The 15816-nt window shown below is 52.9% G+C and overlaps 1 protein-coding gene across 2 annotated transcripts in view; it reads right to left on the bottom strand.

The window, feature by feature from the left end:
• Positions 1-7840: 7840 nt before the first annotated feature.
• The window catches only part of Ttc7a (tetratricopeptide repeat domain 7A), a 101810-nt gene continuing 93834 nt past the window's right edge, over positions 7841-15816 (bottom strand). For both annotated transcript variants that reach the window (XM_021186047.2, XM_021186046.2), the window contains one exon: positions 7841-9787. In XM_021186047.2, the coding sequence (XP_021041706.1) occupies positions 9566-9787 (222 nt within the window). In that variant the 3' untranslated portion in view covers positions 7841-9565. The remainder of the gene's footprint in view (positions 9788-15816) is intronic.

Genomic DNA, 15816 nt, shown 5'->3' with positions numbered 1-15816 from the left:
ACCTTGAGTTTTAACAAGTTCTTACGTTTAGAAAATGATCTTCCCTGTTTCTCACAGGGGTTGACCAACAAGCAAGGCAGTTGTCTGGGTGACCATCACATAGGATCCTCATCTGGACAGTCAGTTGCTCTGCTTAATCTAAGAATATAGCTGTCCCTGAGACTGGTCCAGGCTGTGCCTTGTAGCGGTGTGCATGGTCCAGGTATCTAGGCTATGGGCTGCATACCTCTCCAGCCTCTCCAGCTCCATCACACGAACGTTGGACAGTCTCCAGATCCTCTTGAAGACAATGGGTTGGTTGACAGGCTCCCAAAAGGCAGTACTGTCTCTTTTTCAACTTCTTGAAAATAACTCAACCATTACATAGTCACACGACAGCTAACATCCTGGCCAGCGATGGCTTCATCTCTGACAGAGGTCTCTGGAAAATAGAAAGGAGCAGAAAAGGCTCTATTGCCTAATGACATTGTGGTACAAGTTTGTGGCGACACCCATAAAAACAAAGCCATTACCCTGTCTGTTGGGTGCAAACATGTCACTGTTCTACAGGACGATTCTCTTCGCCAAAGTGTCACCGCCTTCTCCATGTGCAGAAGGTCATCACACCGAGGGCTGTTGATCTTTTTGCAGACAGAGGGAGGGGCCTGGACGTGGGTTCTCACCTGAGTATCCAGGCAGCCATGCGGCCCAGCCAGTTACATGCAGCTCTGCCCTTAGACCATGGCTTCCACAAGGAGCTTAGAGGTGTCCAGGCTGGGAAAGACCTTCCCGTGTGGCTTCTCTAAGGGCATCCTTGTGCCATTCTGTCCAGAGGGAGCCCAGTAACTTACTGGCTTCCCAGAGCGAACTTTAGAACTATATCTCAGTTTGTCACTGGGAACCTGGGGAACGGAGGTGGGGAAGGGATAGACATTGTGTCTTCCTCAGGAAGGAATTTTAGCCATAGATACATTATAGCTATTGCACAGAGCTTGATAATAGATGCTATTATTTTACTGGTCTGATTACTGCACTATGGCGTTACTGCTTCCTTTGCCATGTATCATTTTCTATATGTTTAACCCATATGTGTGCACATGTGTGCACGTGCACGTGCACGTGTGTGTGTGTGTGTTACACACGGGCCCTCGTGTATTATGGTAAGCATGTGTTTAACCACCAAGCCTCAGCCTCGCTCATTTATCATTAGTTTAGAGTGCAGGCCATATATATATATGAGTAAATTCACAGTAAAACAGTCTATTATGGGAGAGGTTCAGTAGGTTAAAGTGCTAGAACATGGCACATAAAGTGTATGGGCGACAGCTGAGCATGATAGTGCGCTCAGCGCTGGGACAGAGGCAGTCAGTCTAGCCACAACGACAACCTCCAGCTGCGGCGAGAAACTGTCTCTAAAGATGTGGAAATTGATAGAGGACAGTCCAAGACGCCCACGGCCTCACATGCAGGCACAGGCCAGTGTGTCTATGTATCCCGGTACACACACATGCATAAGCATCACACACATGTACCGCCCCCACCCCCCACCCCCGGCCATGTACCATGGTGCACCCATTGCAGCTAAGAACACCCTGTGCATCCTCAGGCCTCTTACGTTCACTCTTGACTACATCACATGATCTAATCTCATGTTCTGCTCATCACGGTTCCAGAAGCATGGGCCATACCAATTACATAGATACACTATATATATATATATATATATATATATATATATATATATATGCATATATATATGACATATAGCATATGACATCTAGCTTTATGTTTGCATACAACAGCAAACTCACTTAGAGAGTGTATATGTCCCCATTAAGTGCCTGTGCCTAAGTTTCTGATTCCAAGTTTCTGATTTCCAATGGAAATCTTGAATATCTACTATATGCTGGGTGTTGTGCTTGGTGGACGGGCTTGGAACACAGATGAAGGGCTGTGGGATTAACTTTGGTGGGGACAAAGGGGATCCAGGCCTGAGAAGGAGCCTAGGAAGCGGGGGCGGGGGGGCGGGGGGAGCTGTGCCAAAGACCTTCAGCAAATCCCTGGGGTCCCAGGCTTCGAGTGTCCCCCCACAGGTGACAGCTGTAACGTGAAGACCAATTCTCATCTTTGAAACATGCCAGATCACTGCTGGGCCCAGGCGAGGGCTGTGACCTGTCACGCGTGTTCAGTGGAGGGAGAAGACAGCAGAGCCAAACGCCCACACATGCAAATGAGAAGCTTGGCCAGGACCCAAGGATCCCAGGAGGCTAGGGTGGGCAGGGGTGGGGGAAGGGGAAGCCGGGCAGGGGCAAGGAAAGCCAGCTGGGCAAAGCCCTGAGGCTGGGATCGTCATTTGCTGAGGGAGGGGGCAGAGGAAGAGTGGCCCTGCAAGAATGAAGGGGGAGAGAAGGCACAGGAGTGGGCACAGCTGTCAGAAGGTAGGACAGTGAGCCGTATGCACCAGGAAGTCCTCTCCCAGGTCCAGGAGGATCAGCAGATAGGTCCTCGGCCTCAGAGAGGAAGAATAGGCAAAGACTTAAAACAAACAAACAAACAAACAAACAACAACCTTTTTGCTTTGCTATAATTAAAAAGTGAAAAGGGCACATTTGCTCTGTGGATTTAGAAGTCCATACATGATCTTTTTGCCTTCACCTTTGGGGAGAAAACTCCCCTCCCACCTGCAGAACCATCCTGGGGTTGTGGAATGTCAAAGTTTCTTGCCTGCTGGGAACAGACACAGTGATGAAGCAGAGGTCCAAGGTTTTTTTCATTTGTTTGTTTGTGACCTTTTTTTTTGTTTAACAGGGTCTCACTGTGTAGCCCTGGCTGTCCTGAAACTTGCTTTGTAGACCAGGCTGGCCTCAAACTCAGAGAGCTACCTGCCTCTGCCTCCCTCGTACTGGGATTAAAGGTGTGTACCACCACCACCACCCAGGAGTTTTATTCTTCAAATGGGCTAAAGTTCCTGAATGATAATTTTAAGATGAGGAAAGAGAGAATGGATAGGCCTGGCTTGACATTGAACTTGATGACAACAAAACAAAACAAAACAAAACCCAAAAACAAACAAACAAACAACAACAAAACAGACAAAAACCACTCAGGAGGCAGAGGCAGACAGATCTCAAGGCCAGCCTGCTTTGCAGAATGAGTCCCAAGACAGTCAGGGTCACACAGAGAAACCCTGTTTTGAAAAAAAAAAAAAAAAAAAAGCTGGAAGAGTTTGCTATACGATCCTACGTTGATACTTAGCAGCTAAGAACATCCTGTGCATCATACGACACGTCTGAGACTGACTTAGGAAGTTCTGTGCGGGCACCACAAATCTACAGAACTACACTCCTCCCTGGATGGTCCCCATTCCATCTTAGCTCATCTTAAATTACCGAGGGGTTCTCCAGGGTCCCCCTTCCTTCATCTGCTGTGACTGGTGCTTCCCAAGGTCCTTGCCCTGGTTCCTCTGAGCAGCTCCCCCCTCCTCCACCCCACCCTCCAGCTGCTCTGTGAATCTGGCTCCAACCAAAGGGCACATGACTGCAAACCTCTCCCACCCACTGTGTCCATGTGAAGTTTCCCCTTCATTAGGCAGAGAATGTCAAAAGTCACAGCACTGATGTGGGCAGCCTGGCCCTTTCTGACTTTCCCACCCTTGTCCTGCCCCTGCTTTCTGGACCGAGATATGTAGACCCTGCCACGCAGCCACGGACATTGTGGCTGAGGACCACAGGTTGCCTGAGTGACCAGTCCTACCTCCGGTCTCATCTGTAGCATGCTAGATGTCACTCATCTATGGCAATGCTAGATGTCACTCATCTATGGCAATGTGTGTGTGTGTGTGTGTGTGTGTGTGTGTGTGTGTGTGTGTGTGTTTGGCTTATCCAATCTGTGTGTGGACACTTGGATTGCTTCCTTCCATGGCTTAGCCTCTGTGAACACAAATGTATAAATATCTCTTTTGGGGACTCAACTTCTAATTCCTTGGGGAATTCCAGTAGAGCTGAGGATTATAGAGTATTTTTGATTTTTTACACAGCTGATGTCTTCTACGTCAGATTTTTTAACATTCATGAGATAGTCTCTTCCTGTTGTCTGTACCTTTGTTGGAAGTCACGCCCAGGATGTCATCAGAATATGTTGTTCTGAAGCTTTCCCCCTGCAACTTCTCCTAGGATTTGTTAACATTTCAGGTCTTACACTAGGTCTCTGATAGTTACTCTTACTTAATTTTGCGTATGGTTTTTAGGCAGGAGTCCAACTTCGTTCATTTGCATGTGGATATCCAGTCTTCCCAGCCACGTTTGTTAGAAGGTCCGCTCTTTCCCTATTGAATGGTCTTGGTATTCTTAGTTATTTGGAAGACAGTCAGAGGACTAGCTGGAGGGTAAGACAGCTAACTTTTTGGTTTGAAAGATACACCAAAATGTAAGAGTACAGGGTAGAGTCACTACACACACTTAGCCTCCGATGGCTTACAACCAAGCACATGGTTTTAAAGAAGGTGACGAGTGACTGATTGCCAAAGTCTAAAGATGCATTTGAGTGAGAAAAAGGCCAAGCGCTTGAGACCAGGGGAATGGCATTCTGCACCTGGATAGGCTCCCACGTGTGTGTGTGCCCTGCCCATCGGCCAGGCTGTGGAGCAGCGTGTGGATCCACAGCAGTCCAACCTAGAGTCCAACCCACGGTTCCCAGAGTCTGCCTGTACTCCCAGCTGCCTGGCATCTTCTGTGCACCATTATTATTTGGGAAACCCACAGTCCCTTGCTCAAGGAAACACCACTCTGGCTTCGGAGGGGGTGGCGGTGGGAGATGGGTGCCAGGAAGCACTGCTCAGTTCCCTTCTTGCCAACCAGCCTGGTGACTCTGGTAGCTGTTTGGTGGCTTCTAGGTGTTCAAGGCCCCTGGACTGGTGTCGTCTTCCCTGGGACACTGTCAGAGAAGAGAGACCTCTATGGTACCAGTGTCCAGAAGTCCATTTGCCTTCTGCTGTGGCAATGAGAAGTTGTTGTGTTTCCATCCTCAGAGCCCTTGAGTTCTTTGTGTCTTTAGAGGGTAGCAGAGGGACAGAGCACAGATCCTGAATTCTCAGGCCCTATTACACAGCAGGCAAATGTGGTGAATACACGGTCTTTTTCTTGGGGACAGAGTCCCTCCTCCCAAGGCTGTGGACTACCAAAGGGGTGATTAGCAGTTGACCGTGAGCATGACATGTATATGGCCCAGTACTGGCACTGATATATGTAGGTATTGTCAGCGTGACTTTCATCCCAGGGTAAGACATAGGAGAGGGGCTCCCACTACTGTTCCTCAGGTAATGAAGACAAAGAGGAAGGTGGCTGTATCCTTGTCTGCTTGTCTGGAGGGATCCATTCTGTACCATTAAAACAGAAGGAAGAGCTGTGGAGCATCTCAGAAGGGACTAGATTCTAGTTCCATAAGCTGCTATAGGGACTGAATTCTAGATCCATAAGCTGCTATATGTTGTGTCCTGAGGCCTATGGCTTTTGTCACAATGACTTGATCAAGGTAAGCACACCCCCAAGGGAAGGCAGTCTAAGTGATGCCAAGTGATCCAGACAAGTGGGCTCAAGCGGATCTTCTTGCTCAAGAATCAACTGCTCTGGGGCACAGTGCTGTAGGTGTTAGGGCAGGGGAGGGCAAGGCTGGAGGCCAGTGCGGTGGTCTTCAGCCTCCTCAAAATGTTTTTCTTACACAGTCAAAATCCACAAAGCAGCTACTACTTCACTGTTACTTTTGCAGAGAAGAAAAACGGGTACAGAGAGGTTAAGCAACTTGCTCAAGGCCACACAGCCAGTGTAGGAGAGAGAAGCTCTTGTTTGGGTAGTTACAGCATCACTGTTCTGTGGAGGCTGCTTTAGTTCCAGCCCTCTGCTGTGAAGCGCCCAACCTAGGCTCCTGGGAGCAACTCTTGCCATTGCATGTCCTTCAATGAACCTCTTTACAATGAAAAACACTTGGTGGCAGTTCCAGAGGATCTCTGGCAGCAGACAGCACCTCCCTAGACTCCCAGCATCCTTGGCTCAGCACAGTGCGGCTGCTCTGGAGGCTGCTCAAGCAAGGGAGAGAGTCAGCAGGTGGACAAACGGGAAGCTTGTATAATGCGAGACTTCCAAAGGCCAAGAAATATTTGCATGGACATTTGAGCAGTGGGTAGGGAGCTTGTTCAACAGCAAGCACTGGAGCCCTGGCAGCCGAAACCCATTCATATTCCATTCGTATTCGTTTCCACAGATTAACAGTTAATTCAGACGTGTGTGTGTGTGTGTGTGTGTGTGTGTGCTGTGTATGATTCAGAAAATGGTATATGGGTTAGAGGGTCAGAGAGAGGGAGTACAGGGTAGCCCCACGTTTTGTCCCCAGATTTAAGCCCTTATGTAGGCACAATGGATTTCAACGCGAAGCTACTTTCTTGTTCTTGAACGAGGGCCGTGGACTGGAACAGGGTGGAGGTGTCAGGAGATGCCAGGATTCAGGAAGTCTCCATCGCCTGACCCTCCAACATTTGACTAGTTCCAGATCTGCATGGCGATGCTTTGCTGAATGCGAGGCTGCGTCTCTGCCTTTCCCTCTAGCCTCCCCTCGTCGGGCAGACACCACCATTGTGTATATGAAAGCCTTAAAGGGGAGAACCTCGAGGGCTTGGGTGCTTAACGTGATACCAACTGTCACTTACTAGAATTTGTGTGCTGCCTGGCTAAGGGAGCTGGTCTTCCGAGCTGGGCACTTTGGATAGACAAGATGGAGAATCCAAGGTCATCCTTGGCTATATCCCAGTTTCAAGCCCAGTGTGGGCCACATGAAATCCCTGCTTCGGAAACAAGTGGGGAGGGAGCCATGGATGCAGCTCAGTGGTAAAGGGCAGATTCTCGCCATCCTTAAGGCCCCTGAGTTCAATGTGCAACACCACATTGAAAAACAAACCAACAAACAAACACACACACAAACAAATGGGTCTGGCGCACCGCAAGGCTCTTCCTCCCCAGTTTCCCAATGTGGAATCACATGGTCAAGGGTAGATGAGACAGATGCTGGCTGCCTGGGAAGCGGGGACACCTGAGGGCTCTGGACTAGACCAGCTCTGCACTCTGGGGGAAGTCACAGAATGGCTGTCCTCCAAGTGCGGGGCTTGCCACTCTGGGAGAACAGGAGGCAATTCCTTGGGGTGGGGGATCATGGGCTTCTTTGTTAACTTACATCATTTTTTGAAAAAACAATTGGTGAAAGGTCTTATATTTGTATAATTATATAATTATCACTACTGACTTATAATTTCTTCAGATGCAGTGCAATGGGCTTAACACAGGCCCACCTGTATGTGCTCCAGTCATCCCACGGTGATCTAAGCCAGATCTCACGTGGGAGGTGTATCAGGGAGCGGTCTACAGAGGCTGCCTCTGGGTGAGGGTGGAGGGACTGGCCTAGCACACGTGCACGGGAGGATGTCCAACTAGTGGCCACAGTAGAAACGTGTCACATCGTGGCAGCTAGTGATGACTTGCTCTGCTGTCACTGGGCAGTAGAGATGCCTGGGTGCTAACACCCCCAATCCTCCAAGTTGCCTACTGGGCAGGCTTATTTGAAAGACGGGCCACAGGCCACAGGCCACAGGCCAGGCCCAGACCCCTCTACCTCCTCTGAGAACTTGCAGGCATTGGCTTGAACTCTAGTCTCACTGCTTACCCGACAGGAATCAACCTTCTCGGAGCTGGGCCTCTTCTCTCTTCCCACTCTCCTCCCCTCAGCCCTGCCTTTCGGGTTTCTCCTCTGACAGGGTCTCTTCTCCAGGGCCCGGGGCCCTGCTCTATGCTGAGTACCAAGTAACCGGACACACCCTTCAGACAGTCCTGTCCTCCTTCAAGGGTCTTTTATTCAATTTCCAAAGTCACTGTCAGGTACTGGGCCTGTCTCCTAGGGCCTCCAAAGACAGGATGCTTAGTCAGTTCATGCATTTGCTGTCTTTCCCACTGCCAAGATAGACCTCCAAGGTACGCCAATAGTATCTGCTTTTCTCTTTTTTACTCTTAACAGAATTCCATAAAAATATAGATCTCTAGCATATATATATATATATATATATATATATATATATATACACACACATACACATATACACATAAAGACCCTTCAACCAAGGACTGAATAGCCTCCCTTTGGCCTGTGGCTGTGGCCAGCAGGCACCAGCTCTCTGGAGACACGAGGGTACAAGCAGGGTACATCAGACCACCACGGAGCCAGACTCCAACGGCTTTCTCCGCAAGGCCACTGTGGTCAGCACGGTGACCCCTGACTAACACAAGCGCAAGGTGAACCCGAGGGAGCTCCACCCAGAGTAGGGGAGACAGAAGGAACTCTCTGCTAGGCCCTGGGGAATGGCTTCCTGAGGGAAAGTTTCAAAACCAGAGTGCATGGCTGACGAGCCAGGGAGGGACAGCTGCCCAGCGACCTAACAGAGAGCATGCGGGTGCAGAAAGGTGAGCAGGCTGTCAGGTTCCCCCTCCAGCTCTCCCCAAGCATGGCCTCTGTGGGAATCTAGGCAGGGGAGCACAAAAGGCCAAGCTGGGGCTTTGGGGTCACTCAGCAAAGCCTAAGATGAAAACTGGGCAGTGGGTGATGAGGTGTAATGGGCTGGGGCCTATAAATGGTCACTTGGATGTCATTCACCTAAGTGGGCGGGTTCAAAGACTTGAGGGACTGTGTACTCAAGGTACCAGGAATGTCTACATCAGACCCATTTTGTATTCCAAGGCGTATCCTGGAGGCCACCGGCACAGGGCCCACGGAGTCTACTGACTGGGGCGTGTCTCCAGGGAGATGACAATGAGTGAAAATGGAAGACAGGGGGACTATGTTTAGGGGCCTGGCCAACACGAGTCCAAAAGGCACTTGGTGGTACAGAGAAATCACATGTACTCCCTAGGCAACCTCCCCATAAAGGAAACACCAACAGTGAGTTGGCATCAACAGTGCCAACTCAGACTGACAAGAGCCCAGGAGCCCACTGTCTGTCCTCTTTGTATCTGGGACCTCAAGCTGTGGCTGTCCTGGGCAAGGCTTCAAGCTTGCACTGCCCTGAGATCAGATGGGGAAATGTATCCGGGGCTCTCCAGCACGTCTGCTCACAGCTCTGTGAAGTCGCTTAGATTCAAGCCAGTTTGTCTCCCAAGGCATTCATCTCTGTGGTACACAAACTCAAGATTGGTTCATCCCAAACCAGGAAATCCAGGGTGGTGGGGGAAGCCAAGGAAGGGGCTTGGCTCCCAGACACACCTTTTATCTAAGAGGTGCCCAGCAACGGTCAGTCTTTGGGGGAGGCAAGGCGTTTGCTTTGGATGCAAATCTCATCCACCCAGCTTCAGTCAGGAGCTCAGGCCCAGCTGGGCCTGCAGGGTGTGGAGTGTGGGGGGAGAAGTGGCATGGAAGCCAGTGTAAGTGCTCACTCGTCATCTATTCCCTGAGGCCCCCACATCTGGACACACGCCCTTCCCTGCCCCCTGCCTGTGTCTGCTGCCCCCGCCCCGCCCCTGGCAGGCAGTATATAGCTGCCGGCTGCAGCTGCAGAGGCTCACAGCTCTCTGGCAATGATGGAGAAGGGCAGCACAGGGCTGCTGGCCTCCAGCTCCAGGGCTGTGAGGAAGCAGTCCACGGCCGCTTCGTTCTGGCCTTGGTCCTGCAGCACCTCTCCCAGGCCCTGCCATGCTTCGTGGAAGGTGCTCTGTCTCTCTACAGCGTCCCGCAGCACCTTCTGGGCCAGGCTCTTGTGGCCCAGCTGACTCAGCATCAGACCCTAGAAAGGAAGCAAAGGACAAGGTTAACCAGGCAGGCCCGGGCCTCCAGAGCAGGTGGGGAGAGCTTAGCAACCAGGGCGAGCCAGAGAGGCCCTCAGGTCTGGCTGGGCCACAGACAAATGACTGTGCCCTTTTTATGCAAAACCCATCCGACCCTGCCCAAGCCCTGCTTTAACCTGTAGTAGCTATGCTCCTCTTGTCTTCAAAAGATGGGCCTTTAAGCCTAGACCTGATTTTGAGTGGCCCCGTGTGGGGAATTCTGAGCCCTCCAACTCACTCTTCAACAAATGGAAAAAAGAATAAAATAATGCATTTTATCAGGGCCTGGCCATCTAAGCCGGGTGGCAGGAATGAGTCAGTGGACACAAAGCTGTCTAAGACTGGAGCATGCTGCCTGCAGCGAGGAGCTGCCCCTCACCCCAAGGGGGCACCCACAGCAGGAAGGCTATCTAGTTTTGTGACAAAGAGGGGGTGCTTGTCTGCCTGCCTCAGCAGCCTATCTTCCCCAGGGACTGCTGGGTCCCGAGACCAAGCAGCCAGCAGACTCTATGCTCACAGGTGCCAGGGCGGGTGGGCGCTGGAAGGAGTGGATCAGGGCACAGAGCAATTGCTGAGAGAATGAGCGAGAAGGGACTCAGCTATCCAAGGCCCCTTCGGTCAGGAGCAGGAAGCATGGCTTTGCAGTTTAGCTCAAAGGACGCTGCAAAGAACTGCAAGAGAGTAAGCTAGAGGAAGTGCCAGGAATTGTCACAAAGCGGGTGGGAAGTGAAACTGGCAGTCTCGAACATCCCCATCCTCCAAGGGACAAGGATAAGGGACAGGGTGTGGGCACGGGGAAGGCTCCAGGTCCCAGAAAGGCTGCTCTGTACCGTGCTACTGACCTGCCACTTTGAAGGTATCCCAGGATGCTGAGAAGTGAGCCCTTCTCTTGTTCCAAAGAGTGGAGGTATAAATCTCCAACTCTGATCTCCTGGGGAGGCAGGGGACCAGGGTGGGGGCAGGGAGCTGTCTGTGTGCCTGAAGCCCCCTCTCTGCAGCCCGCCCACTGGCGGCCATGCACATTTTTAGCTGGATTATTCTCCTCCTCCCCAAGCTCCCTAGAGTTAGGCCCTTGGTTGCTATGGAGACGCACCAGGAAAGATGTACATGGCTGACTTCATAAATCCTAAGAGAGCTTGGAACATGACCAATTAGGCAGCAGAGAGGGTGCTGAGGAGGACTGGGAAAAAGCTCTGTCTCCAGAGGCACTGGCTGGAGGTCCTGGGGCCACAGCTGACTTGTAGAGTGGCACCCTCCTATGACCCTAAGCATAGACACACCCAAGGACCCACTGGTTCAGTAGCCTCAGCTGAGGCTGGAGAACAGCAGGTGGGGGCAGGGAGTAGCCGCACACAGGGCTGACCAGATGCACACAGCAGTGTTGACTCAGGGTTATCAGAGCCAGCGGCAGGCAGCGTCTGTCCGGCCAGTAGTGCCCAGGCCACGCAGTTCTGCCCACATGGCCAGGGCAGGACCTTAAGTAGCTCACTCACAATGGAACAGGGCCCACAGGCTGGAGGGAAGGAAGGTTCTAGCCGATGGCTGCCAGACACCAAAATGAAGTACCAAAACCCAGGCGCTCTGCAGCCTCTCAATGCTGTCCACAGGGAGTGCTTGAGACTAGAGGTGGCCAGCGGGGTCTGTCAGAAGGGGTGTGTGTGTGTGTGTGTGTGTGTGTGTGTGTGTGGTGGGGGATGGGTCTACTGGCTTCTCTTCTCTGCACTTTCGTTTTGGAGCTTCCCTCCACAGGAAACTTTATTGGCAAGAAGAGTCCACCTCAGAGGAGTCCACCCCCATCACCCCCAATCTCTAGCTGGATCTAGTGGTGCAAACCCATCGTCCCAGCCACTTGGGAGGCTGAGGCAGGAGAATAACTAGTTGAAGACCTGACCAGGCAAGAGAGTTCTAGGCTAGACTGGGGAACTTAGCGGAAACCATATGGAAATAAACAGAGAGCAGGGATGGAGCTCTGTGCTGCCACTGCTTGCCTAACTTGCCTAACGAGTAGGGAGGCCTGCAGAGAGAAGGTGTGGGTGTTTGGGAAGGAGCCAGATGTGTCTGCAGGCTGAACGTGTGCCTTGGTAGAGAACAAAGGCCAGGGCTTAGCAGCCAGAAGGCCTAGGAGTCCCAGTTCTGCCACTGACATGCACTGTGACCTCAGCAAACTGACATGGGTCTCTGTAACCTGGGGGGAAGGGGAGGGTCGATGGGGGGGGGTGGATGGGAGAGTCCTTCCTCACAGGGCTGCTGAGAACTCTGGAAGGATGAATCTGGAGAAGGTGCAGCCAGACGCGCACAGTAGGCGGCTAGCAAACAACAGCAACTTCTCTAGGAAGGCCACAGCGGGCATGGGGCACGGAGAGGCCAGCACTGTCCACTTAGACGGAAGGAGATGGCAGGGTCCTCTGTTAGGAAGGACTGTGCAGTGGGACTGGCTCATGTCCCACCCCCACCCCAACATGCTGACCTTAGAACCTGAAAGAAGACACCAGGCCAGGCTGGGGTCAGGCTAAGGCCTGGAGGCCCAGGGCCTGTAACAGGATCTGTGGCCACCTGCCCCTGACACCAGCAGCATTTGTGTTTGGTAGCAACCCAGTGCTGTTTGCTGCCTGACAACTGGGTGGGACCCAAGCACAGGAAGATGCAAGGTCTCATCCGCTGTCCCCAGCCTGGCGCTGCCCCCAGGGTCCATCAGCACCCTCCTGACACTTCACTGGCTCCAGGTCTCCAGGGAGATGGTGGGAACACAGAACTGGTGTCTCGGTTCAATCCACACGTCTGTCCCCACAGAGTCCCCCCTCTGTCCCCGCCTGTCCCTCATCTGCTGGGAGAGATCTAGTCCTGTGAAGAGGCCCTTCGTTTCTGACCCTTCACTGTGGTGCCATGACTGGCCTGCCCGCTCACAGGGAGTTGGCAGCCATGTAAAAGTTACCCATGCCCATGGAACAATGTACTTGCACGGCGCACTTGGACTACAAACAGTCATCACAGGGGCTTCTGGGACAGACAGGACGATGGTTAAAGTCTCCAGAAATTCCCATCTCTAGTGCCCCTTTCCTCAGCTCTCAGAGGGTCTCCTGTCCACACCACTCTTTGAGGGCTCTGTTCTCCCAGGAAGCCTTTCCTGAGGTCAGACACCACCTCCACATCATAGTTGGTAACTGTGGGGCTCCTGTGGACCTTCCCGGCTTGTGCTCCAGGGGGAGAGAGAGAGAAAGAGAGAGAGAGAGAGAGAGAGAGAGAGAGAGAGAGAGAGAGAGAGAGAGAGACTGACTGAGACTTCCCTGCCAGCCTTTCTGCTCTAAGTAAGGCAGCAGCTCTCACACACACACACCCAAGGATACCTTGCTCTGCCTTAAGGGCTTCCTGGGTTGACTTCCTGCCTCAGTGAGCTCAGGAGGCCTGTGAGGTAGTCTGAGGGGCCTGCACTTGGCTGAGGTCTGGAGAGTATGGGGCATTTCCTGTTAGGAGTTAGTTGTCTGTTGAGCCTCAGGGTAGAACTGAGGCCCTAGCTGGGTGTGGAAAAGAAGGAAGGGCCTTACTAGCCCTTTCTTAGGCTTTGCCACTAACACTCTCACCCCATTAATTCAGTGCCTCATGACGTAAACGGAGGCATAGCAGAAAGGTCCCGAGGGGGTGTGGGCTTACGTCTTTTAGGGAGCCCACCCCGGGAAGCGGTCCTTAGTGCTAGGCCAGCTGTGGGCCAAGCTGGGCGCTGCTCCCCACCCCTGCCCTGAAGTATTTATAGAAGCTAGTCTGGGAATTTTCTCTCTGCGCTCCAGGCACATTCCTGGGATTCTGTAACAGGCTTTCCAGCCGGGAAGCTGGGAATCAGCCCGGAGGCTGCGGGAGCCGGGAGCCGGCAGGGCCCTGGAGGCCCCGCTTGAAGCCACCGGGACTGCGTTCAGGAGCCTCTGCACTGGAGGGGTCTTCTTCAGGCACTCTTGGGGAGACTTCATGCTTCTAGGTCAGTGCTGGCTCCAGGTTTGCTCCCTCAACCTGTCCAACCAGACGGGGACGCAGCCGTCGAGTCCCATACCCCTTCTAGAACACAGCTACTAGAGTCACCGGCCAGTTCTACTTTCCCATCGGAGGCAAAGGGCACCTAGTGTCCAGTCGATATGCTAGCCCTGGGTCTCTTGAAAGGCCCTTGCTGAGAAGGTAGGTATCCAGGGTCACTAGACCAGCCTAGGAGGGGTCTTCTAGAGTACTGGTGGCTGTCGCTCTTGTGTGACCAAACCCACGCCCGTGCCTTTCTCTTCCTGGGTCTCTGGGATGCAGCACAACCGTCTTCCCTGATTGGCTGGGGTTATCTGTCTTCAGAGGGGCCTCTAGAGTAAGCGGCCAAAAGCTCTGGAGGGCCCACAGGCAGGTCACATCTGGTGACTCTATGGCTTACAGAGGACCAGGAAGTGAAAGCCTTTGCCAGCCCCACTGCTGGTGGAGGCTCACCACACTCACCTGCTGGGGACTGGGGTAGATTATGAGGCTGAGCTTTAGAGGAGAGGCATTTAAGGAATGGGTGGCCTGTGGGAGACGGGGCTAAGGGCCACACCCTGGGCCACCTCTAGACACAGTCTTTTCCTGGATCCTGGGGCTCATCAAGACAACGATGCCCAGCCAGGCAAGCTGGGTGGAATTGCGGGGGAGATTCTGAACCACAGAGGCAATGCCCAGGACTTCCTCTCCCCCACATCTGTGTGCCACAAGGAGCATGCCTCCAGGGAGAAGTGGAAAGAAACTCACAACCAAATCACCTCATCTGGGGGTCAAATGGTCAGGGCGGTTCCACAGAATGAATTTGTCTGGTAGACAGAAGCTTCAGACCATAGTATCCCCCTTCCCCATCCTCCCCATCTCTCGCCCATCCTCATCCTCCCCATCTCTCTTCCCCATCCTCCCCATCTCTNTTCCCCATCCTCCCCATCTCTCTTCCCCATCCTTCCCATCTCTCTTCCTCATCCTCCCCATCTCTCGCCCATCCTCATCCTCCCCATCTCTCTTCCCCATCCTCCCTATCTCTCTTCCCCATCCTCCCCATCTCCCTTCCCCATCCTCCCCATCCTCATCCTCCCCATCTTTCTTCCCCATCCTCCCCATCTCTCTTCCCCATCCTCCCCATCTCTCTTCCCCATCCTCCCCATCTCTCTTCCCCATCCTTCCCATCTCTCTTCCCCATCCTCCCCATCTCTCTTCCTCATCCTCCCCATCTCTCTTCCCCATCCTCCCCATCTCTCGCCCATCCTCATCCTCCCCATCTCTTTTCCCCATCCTCCCCATCTCTCTTCCCCATCCTCCCCATCTCTCTTCCCCATCCTTCCCATCTCTCTTCCCCATCCTCCCCATCTCTCGCCCATCCTCATCCTCCCCATCTCTCTTCCNTCCCCATCCTCCCCATCTCTCGCCCATCCTCATCCTCCCCATCTCTCGCCCATCCTCATCCTCCCCATCTCTCTTCCCCATCCTCCCCATCTCTCCCCCCATCCCCACCCTCCCTGTCTCTCTTCCCCCATCCTCCCCATTCTCGGCAAAAGGCCAGACTTCTGATCTTCCTGCTCTCCCAGTTGCCTGTTCTTCTCAAAGCCATCCACCGCAGCCCAGCTAACGAGCAAGCACCAAGCCATATCAAACCGCTTTGGCCCCTGAGATCCAGGTCACAGGCAGCAGAGGCAGAAGGGTCTGGGCTGTGTCAGGGGCCCTGAGGCTTGGCTGCTTTGTGTACCCTCGCTCTGCACAACACTGGAGAACCTTCAGAGATCTCAGCCTCTTAGGATATCACAGAGGAAGAAGAGTGTCCTGAGAGGCTGAGAAGTAAAGCTCTTTCTCTGTAACATCATCAAACAGACGGCGCAGGGCCTGCAGAGACAGCGGACTGCCTCGCCAAAGCCTATCACCACAGCCTCGCCAAAGCCTATCACCACAGCCTCGCCAAAGCCTATCACCACAGCCTCGCCAAAGCCTATCACCACAGCCTCGCCAAAGCCTATCA

Source organism: Mus caroli, chromosome 17 (genome assembly GCF_900094665.2).
Source record: "Mus caroli chromosome 17, CAROLI_EIJ_v1.1, whole genome shotgun sequence".
NCBI classification, from domain to species: domain Eukaryota; kingdom Metazoa; phylum Chordata; class Mammalia; order Rodentia; family Muridae; genus Mus; species Mus caroli.
Note: the sequence above shows the minus strand (reverse complement) of the source record. Positions and strands in the feature narration are given on the sequence as shown.